Source organism: Chrysochloris asiatica, unplaced genomic scaffold (assembly GCF_000296735.1).
Source record: "Chrysochloris asiatica unplaced genomic scaffold, ChrAsi1.0 scaffold00003, whole genome shotgun sequence".
NCBI classification, from domain to species: Eukaryota; Metazoa; Chordata; class Mammalia; order Afrosoricida; family Chrysochloridae; genus Chrysochloris; species Chrysochloris asiatica.
Window position 1 is genome coordinate 24,563,983 of NW_006408521.1, and position 8,946 is coordinate 24,572,928.

At 44.9% G+C, this 8,946-nt stretch overlaps 1 protein-coding gene across 1 annotated transcript in view; it reads right to left on the reverse strand.

Moving 5' to 3' along the window:
- Window positions 1–6,420: 6,420 nt before the first annotated feature.
- Window positions 6,421–8,946, reverse strand: part of PYROXD2 (pyridine nucleotide-disulphide oxidoreductase domain 2) — a 36,825-nt gene continuing 34,299 nt past the window's right edge. The window contains exons 15-16 of the mRNA XM_006831230.1: window positions 7,526–7,646; window positions 6,421–6,491 (exon numbers count right to left, since the gene is read on the reverse strand). Of these exons, the coding sequence (XP_006831293.1) occupies window positions 6,421–6,491; window positions 7,526–7,646 (192 nt within the window). The remainder of the gene's footprint in view (window positions 6,492–7,525; window positions 7,647–8,946) is intronic.

An 8,946-nucleotide genomic window follows, 5' to 3' on the forward strand; every position in this document is an offset into this window, starting at 1 on the left:
GCAAATAGCACTGACTGGATCTCTTTGTATCTAAATCCTTGGGGGCATCTCTGATATTTTCCTTAGGCTAAGTGACAAGATGTTGAATAGTTGCACCAGCACGCACACCCGTTAGCTTCTGAGTCCTCTTGTCAAATGAAAATGCATGCCTCTGACAGCAGGCCAGGCGTTGCTGTTCACCCACACTGGGGACTCTGTTATAGATCATTTCCCCAGTTCTATAAGTGAAGCATGAGAGCTTGCTTTTAACTGCTCTCAGCTGATTCCTGTTGTTGTTGTTGTCGGGGCGTTGCCAAGTTAATTCCAGCTCATAGTGATCCCAGGTGGCAGACTAGTAATGCCCCATAGAGTCTCCCTAGGTGGCAACATGGCTTTGTAGGATAAACACTGGACTACTAACCACAAGGTTGACAGTTCTAACCCACCAGCTGCTCCTCAGAAACCCTATATAGGGTTGCTATGAGTCAGAACCAACTCGGCAGCACTTGACATAAGCAATCTTTATAGCAATGGATGGTCAGGCCTTTTTGACCTCAGAATGGCTGGTGGGTTCAAACCAATGACCTTTCAGGTTAGCAGCAACACTAAGTCTTCTTAAGTCTTTCCTAAGGAGATTAAATGTTTCTGTCGGGCTCGCTGTCTGTTGTGCTTCTCTTTGTGTTTTGTGTCCCTCTTTTCACGTGACATGTTTTCCCACTCCCCTGCAGAATGCGGTCGCGGGCTGGGACCATCTTTTCCCTGCTATGCTTCAGCCTTTACCATGGGAGTCATACCAACCTCCCACAGGAGAGCTTAGCAGTTGTCATATGCTTTGCAAACAGAACACGCATCTGAACAAATGCGCCAGCACAGGGTCCACAGGTGGCGTGGTCAGCCACGTCTGCCGTTCCTCCAAGTCTGACATGCGAATTCCTCCCAGAGTCATAAACCTCACATCTCATGGAAGCCCTGGACTTCATCACACAGGAGCGGGCGGAGAAAACAGGGCTGGCCATGTTACCTAATGACTTCACCAGATGGAATTCTGTGATGACGCCTCAGAGGAAATGCTCCCAACAGCTTTGGGGAACAGGACAACTGTAAATCAGGTAACAATATGACCCTGCCCTATTTATCCTTGTAAGAGTTCTACATACTGGAGTCAACAAGGGACCTATTTGCCCAATATGTGGCCAATTTGCAGAGTCATCACTTTGGGGAAACTCAACCCAGTTGTTCAGCCGGATGCATTTGCTGGTGGCCTATAGGGCCCAAGGTACCCCATAGTGCTGGCGCGCCATCTTGTATCTTGGTCTGGATCAATGTTATTTTTCAGAGACATGAACCCATTATGGGAAGTCACCAAGCAGTGGGAGACCTTCCTCTCAGTGCTAAAACTGCCCTTTTCCCCTCTCCCTAACCTCCTCCAAATTCTTCCTCCTGTATGGGGGGATGTGTGCCTGATAGCAGCTGCACCACTAATCTAAGACATTAAAGTAGCAGTAGCTGTGTGCCTGTTGGTTGACTGACTCATGGCCGCCTTAACCAGGCTGTAAGCTTCATGAGAGCACATCACCAGGCCTTTTCTCTCTTGGACTGCTTGGTGACTTTGAGCCTCCAACCTTTGGGCTAGCATCTGGGCACTTAACCATTGCTCCAAACAGGGCATCGTTAAAGGTGTACTACTTCTGAGAAAACAGCCACACCTTTAAAGTCCCATCTACCTCCACTGCCATCGAGTTGGTTCTGACTCATAATGACCCTGTATAGGGTTTCTGAGACTATAAATCTTTATGAGAACAGACAGCTTGTCTTTCTCCTTCGGAGCTATTGGAGGGTTTGAACCATCAATCTAGTAGTTACAGCTTAACGCCTAATCCACAGTGCCACCAGAGCTCCTTAAACCACTACTGTTGTTGGTTAGTGCTGATAAGACAGTTCAGGCTCATAGTGATCCTGTACAGTTTCTGAGGAGCTGCTGGTGGGTTTGAACCACCAACCATGTGGTTAGCAGTCCAGTGCTTTATCATACAATGCCACACCAGGATTTCTAAAACTACTACTTCTTATTGTTAAGTGCCGTCAAGTCGATTCCAACCCATAGCAACCCTGTACAAGATTTCCAAGGGTTGGCTGGTGAGCTTGAACCACCAACCTTGTGGTTCAAACGGACCTTGTGGTCCAGAGTATTAACCCACAGTGCCAAACCAGGACTCCCACACCAAACTACCACTAGAAATAATAAAAGCCTAGACTTAAGGCCCTTGACTGATGCTAATTGGCGATCAAGGCCAAGGCTAAGGTCAATGCTGTCGTTCGTTAAGTCCTGTCGAGTTGGTTCCAACTCATAGCGACCCCGTATAGGGTTTCTGAGGAGCGGCTGATGGATTTGAACCATTGATAGTGTGGTTCAAAATGACCTTGCGGTCTGGTGTTTATCCTACAGCGCCACACCAGGACTCCACTCAGTGAGCATGAAGCAGCTATAAAAAGTAATGTTCTAAAAAAAATGTATGATACCAATAAATGCTTATGACATGATGTGAAATGAAAGATGTAAAACCCACATATAGAATATAGAGTAGGATCCCGATTACATAAAAGACTAGATGAAAATATTATAAAATGGTAAGCAGTGATTATCTCTGCAGGTACGAGTTCTGTATTCTTTGTTATTAAAATTTCCTAATAAGCATTTGTGACTTTTGTTTAAAAAAAAAAAAATCATTAATATTTTAAAGACCAAATGTAATGTGTGATCTGCTTCAGTCCTCTGAGCATTTTGCAAATTTCTAATTGCTATTCAATCTGCTCTCCTCCTAGCAAGTGTTAGCACTGGGTGTGCTGTTGTGACCCAGGTCGATGATGCCAAGGTAATCTGAGTAAGGCAGGGGAGTGAGAGAGCATTTAGATACCACTTACTACAGAAACCGGTGAGTACGGTGGGCCCGTACTGTAAACATTGGACTGCCAAACACAGTGTTGCTGGTTCAAGCACACCAGTCACTCTACAGGAGAAAGATGAGACATTTTGCTTCTGTTAAGATTTACAGCCTCAGAAAACCTATACAGCAGGGGTGGGGAACGTCTGGCCCAAGAAATCTTTTGGTCTGGCCCTACCAAAGTAACCACAGTTCCAGCCATCACATTGCTGTTGTTAAGTGCCTTCGAGTTGGTTCCGACCCATAGCAACCCTGTATAGGGTTTCCGAGGAGCAGCTGGTGATCTTGAACCATTGATCTTGCAGTTCAAACCAACTTTGCAGTCCAGCTCATTAACCCATAATGCCACACCAGGACTCCTGCTATCATTTGTTGTTGTTGTTATGTGCCATTGAGTCTGTTCCAACCCATAGCGACCCTGTACAGGGTTTCTGAGGCTGTAAATCTTTATGGGAGCAGAAAGCCTCATCTTTTCTCTCTCAGAGCAGCTGGTAGTTTTGAACTGCTGACCTTGTGGTTCGCAGCCCGATTCGTAACCACTATGCTACCTCCTTAGCCATCACTTTAGGGGTGAATTCATTAAATGTTTGACCAAATATAGCTGGCTAATTTTTAAGTTGATAATTTTGTGTGTCCCACAAAAGATATTATAAATATTCAAATGGCCCTTGGCAGAAAAACGGTTCCCCACCCCTGTTTTACAGGGTCGCTATGAGTCAGAACCACTAGGTGGCACTTAACAACTAAAGCTGTTAGCCAGCCCTTGTCCCTTCTCTTATGGTATTATTTTATATTTCTTTTTTCTTTTTTAACAAACATTTTTGTCTTTGGCCATTGGGAAATCTTTTGAGAAAAGTAAATCTCAGAAAAACTGGACCCAAATTGAATTTTCAATAAGTTCAGGAAGACAGTGACACCAAGCTGTATGGGGGAGCCCTAATTTAACAATTCTTCATGTGGAAAAGGAGCCCTTGAATGATGTTAATGCTTAACATGTGTGTTACTAATCTGAAACATTGGAGATTCAAGTCCAACCAGAGGAGACGCAGAAGAAAGGCCTGGCAATTGACTGCGCAAACAGTCACTGAAAACTTGATGGAGCACAGTTCTACTAGGACACACATGAGGTTGTCAGGAGTGAGAATTGACTTGATGGCAATTGTTTTGATTTTTTTTTTTTCATGTGGAAAAAAGCTTGGTTGGCCCGGAGATTGCTCTCCTCTGTCCTACTTAAACTGTTTCTAGTAGATTGGCTTTGATTGTGGGTACCATGTTAAAAAAAAAAGTTATTGAAAACCTGTCCTCTTCAGGACACAAAGATGGTAATACTATTCCTAGGAACAGTATCAGTAGCAACACTACTGCCTGATGTGGTGAACATTTATCACTTGGCTGGTACTGGCTTAAAGCATGATCTATTATTTGATATTTAAAGCAACAATTACACAAAAAACAGCTTATTGAGACAGAGGAATTCAGTGGATAGAGCTTAATCTGTATAAATTTTCTGGGAAAAGGAGGGAGGAGGTACCCCAGAGCTTCTGCCTCCTCTGCCTGCTATGGAACCGGAGAAATTGGCTGAGAGCTGCGATCATCATGAGGACAGTTGTAGGATCCTTTCTATCCACAAGTGACAACCTGGCTTCCCTACAGAATGCTGTTGTTGTTGTTGTTAAGTGCCATCAAGTCGGTTCTGACCCATAGCGACCCTGTACAGGGTTTCCAAGGCTGTAAGTTGGTTCCAACCCATAGCGACCCTGTACAGGGTTTCCAAGGCTGTAAATCCTTACGGGAGCAGAAAAACCTCATCTTTCTCCCACGGAGCAGCTGGTAGTTTCAAACTGCTGACCTTAAGGTTCACAGCCTGATTTGTAAACACTATGCTACCAGAGCTCCATTCACTACAGAATAATCTAGGTCTATATTGAGAGGTTTCAGTGATGCAGCAGGTGTAGCTTGTGGGAAGTTGGCAGTTGAATGATCCAGAATTGGTAATGGTGGTCTCCCAGATGGTCCTCAGCTGAATTCACTTTCAGCAAAGTCACCTTCGACCCCCACTGGCCTGCCTCAAAGCCATGATGACTTGAGAGACCAAGCATGCATTGTTCAGGGCATGCCCTATAGGAGGCTTTAGAGTCACTGGGGGAATTGGGTCCCTTCTTATGGTTTACCAGGAAGCTGTGGAAGCAGTTGATTGGTTCTCACCAGAATAGTTCTGCCAATCAGCTGTTAGTGAGGGCCACAGCCATTGAGAAGGGCTACTTGTATGGGATTCTCCATTGGTCAAATGGGCTGCTTCAAGCTGATGTTGTTAGGATACCAGGGTTTTGAACTAGTTTTGCCTGGTTCAGTTATGGCTAATGATGCAAAATTGGAATGGACCTGGCTTTGTAAACTATAGCCAAATTGGAACAGTAACTGAAATGAGAAAAAATATGGGGTCACATCCTGCTAGAAACTTAAAATCCCTCTTAGAAAACAAGGGCAGCATGCACACCACGTAGCAATCAGATCTCTTGATAAGCTGAGGGGGAAACAACGGTGCCTTGCTCAAAGATGGCGGCCATATAAGCTACTTTGAATGTGTCACTCCTCACAGCCTGGCAATAATCCTTCCACACATATCAGACTCCTAAAAGGACTCAGTATTCCTACCTCTCACAGGTTTCCCATTGCAAGGCTTCAACCCATGTGTTTTCTCATTCTGGTTATCATTCCACTTAACCTAAATTTTAAAAACTCAGATATGTTCTGATTTCATTTTGTTGGCCATGACTGAACTGGTTTGAACTGGTTAGAAGTCTTGGATTTGCAGCGTATCCCAGACAAATTTATGCAACCAGTTATAAGAAACAAACAAAACAAAAACAAAAGCCAGTTTACCATCAAGACAATTCTGACTCGTGCCAACCCTGTGTGTGTCAGAGTAGAACACAGGACCCACAGGCTGGTTTTTCTGAAAGTCTATTACTAGATTTTTCTTCAGAGGCATTTCTGAGTGAGCTTGAACCTCCAAACCTTGAGTTAGCAATCAAGTGTATTAATAGTTTGTACCACACAGGTTTCCCTATCCAATTGTTTTTGTTAAGTGCCATTGAGTCGGTTCTGATCCATAGCGACCCTGTATAGGGTTTCTGAGGAGAGGCTATTGAGCTTGAAGTGCTGACCTTGTGAATCAAACCAACTTTGCAGTGCAGCTCATTTACCCACAGCGCCACACCAGGACTCCTATCCAATAGACTTCCATAAACACAGAAAAAAATACATGCAAACTATTTGTATTAAACATTCTGTTAAATAAAACAAAACCAGTTCATTCATGGAGGCATGGGGCACATAGTTAAATGTAATTTGTACATGTCTTCTAAAATGGCGATTTGTACTTTGAGGACTTGGCTTCTTCAAGTAATGTCCTTTGGAACATAGCTTTCTGAGAAGCAGATCTAAAGCTCAATAGTGAATCAGAACAACTTCTTCCTGGGTCAGAGTTGGTTCAGGGTCAAATGCTCTTGAGGTCCCCAAAGACTGTGTGGGCTGCATTGCGTCCAGCAGCCCCCATGACGCCACCTCCTGCAAAGGAATCTGCCATGAGTCAAAATTCTGCTAAAAAACCCAGGACAAACCAGAGGGGGCTGCTCAGAGTGTGGTGCTCAGGACGTGGGCATCAGAACTGTTGGACACAGATGATGGGTTCCCTCCACATCCAGGTTTCCTGAACCAAAGCAATGAAGGGCTTCTGTTTCAAAGTCTGAGAGCCAGTGTTCTAGACGGTGAGACTCTCGGCATATGAGATGTGAGCATGAGAGTTTGAGGGGATAATGTGGAAGCACAGACTCTCTGTCTGGTAGGCCAAGATCCATAGAGCTCCGAGAAAGTATAGTATGCAGCGGTACCCTTGGTGAGGCCAGTTAGGTATAGAATTGGTGTAGGGAAGAATTTTTAAATCAAAAAACTTTACTGATCTTTGTTGGTCTAAAGAAGAATACTGAATATACCATGGACTACTAGAAAAATGAACAGATCTGTCTTGGAGGAAGAATGTCAGAAGCACCTTAGAAGCCAGGATGGAGAGACCTAGGCTCATGACCTTTGGACGTGTTGTCAGGACAGAGCAGTCCCTGGAGAAGGAAATCATGGGGGGTAAAGTAGAGCTTCAGTGAAACAGAGGATGACCCTTAACAAGATAGCCTGACACAGAGTCTCCTGCTATTGTGAGGATGGCACAGGTACTGTGTTTTGTCCTGTTATACGTATGGTTGTATGAGTTGGAACTGACTAGATGGCACCTAACGATAACTAACACTGGTCTAAAATAAGGATGGAGAATTTAAAGACATGGGTCTCCCACAGCTCAATATTGACATTTAGGGAGATGCATCCCCTGGGACATCTCATCAAACCTCATGAGGAGAAGGTGTGAGTTCAACACAGGGCTGTGACCACCACTCTTTGTTTCCCTGGGACCCAGCTTTCTGACCTGAGGTTGTGGCTTGTTCGGGTGAGGCTTCTGTGTTTCCCTCTCCCCACTCTTCTCCCCTGTTTACTAGCCTCTGACCCTCAGCCCCCCCAGCCCACACAAGGTAGTGGGATTTCAGGCCACTCACCGGGATGGGCTCCACTTCCACAGAGATACAGGCCAGGGAGTGGACATCGATAACTGGAGTGCAGAGGCAAGGGGCGAGCAAAGTAGAGCTGGTCCAGGGACATGGCACAGTGGAATATGTTCTACGGGAGGCAGGGCCATAGTTGTTACCAGGAGTCTTACGACCTGTACAGCCCTGGGTCTGCTAAAGAGGTGTCCCTCTGGGTTTCTCTCTTCCCGTGCTCTCAAGGAAGGTTCTTAACTTTACAGGTCGCTTTCCCATGGTTAAGATGCAGAAAAGGGAGGGACAGACAGAATAGGCACATGAACTAGGACTAGGGCTGAGCTTTTCCAGAGGCATTTTTTCAGGAAGGAAGAAAGTCAGGATAGGAGCATCTTCAGAGTCTGAGGAAAGTAAATGTTCAGGGAAATCAGAAAGGGATTTTAAAGGTTTTGCTGTTGACTCTGAATTCCTCTCATCGTGTTTGAAGGATTTGGCTGCACCATGTTTCTGCTGGAACATATTTCTTTGGTCAAGACATCCATCTGAGACCAGACCCAAGGGTCTCCATGCCAGCAGGGCCACAGTAAGTGTGGAAAGGGGCCCCGGGACCCTGAACTTGCTTCCTTCACTAATCTGTGTCAGACTAGCCCCACACCGAGAAGGGGGAGCTGCCTGAGACAGCTCACGTGTGTGGCAGGACTGGTGGACATCACCAAAGAATGACCTTCTGGCTGCCTCCTGACCCCCCGCCTGAGCCCACCCTCTCCCACCTCCCCTGCTTCAGGCAGTGACATCACCATCCCCTTAGGCATGTGGGCCAGAACCTTTACTGTCATCTCTGCACTGTCAACTCATCTTCTCAACACAGGGGTATGACCCTGCCCCTCATGTCTATTCATTCCTTTCCTTTCCCTCTGTCCCTGCCTGAACTTCTTTATTCTATATCTGAACCAGCGCTGCTTAATAGAAATATAATGGAGATCACATATGTAATTTCAGATTTTTGTAGTAACCACATTAAAAAGCAAAAAATCAACACTGGTAATGTTAATTTCAATATTTAACACACTATATTTAAAATGTTATCATTTTACTATTTAATCAATGTTGGAATTATGTTGTATAATTATGTGTTGTATTGCATTTGGCAAATCTGTTGTACAAGACCTTTTTAAAGTATTGAAAAGCAAAGATGTCAGCTTGAGGACTAAGGTGTGTCTGACCCAAGCCATGGTATTTTCAATAATCTCATACGTATGTGAAAGTTGGACAGTGAATAAGGAAGACCCTAGAAGAATTGATGCATTTGAGCTATGGTGTTGGAGAAGAATATCAAAAGTACCGTGGACTAGAGAACAAACAAGATGGTGGATCGGGTAGATGAGCAGTAAGGAGCTCCATCAACAACAACACAGAATACTGGCCAAGCAGGCTCAGGG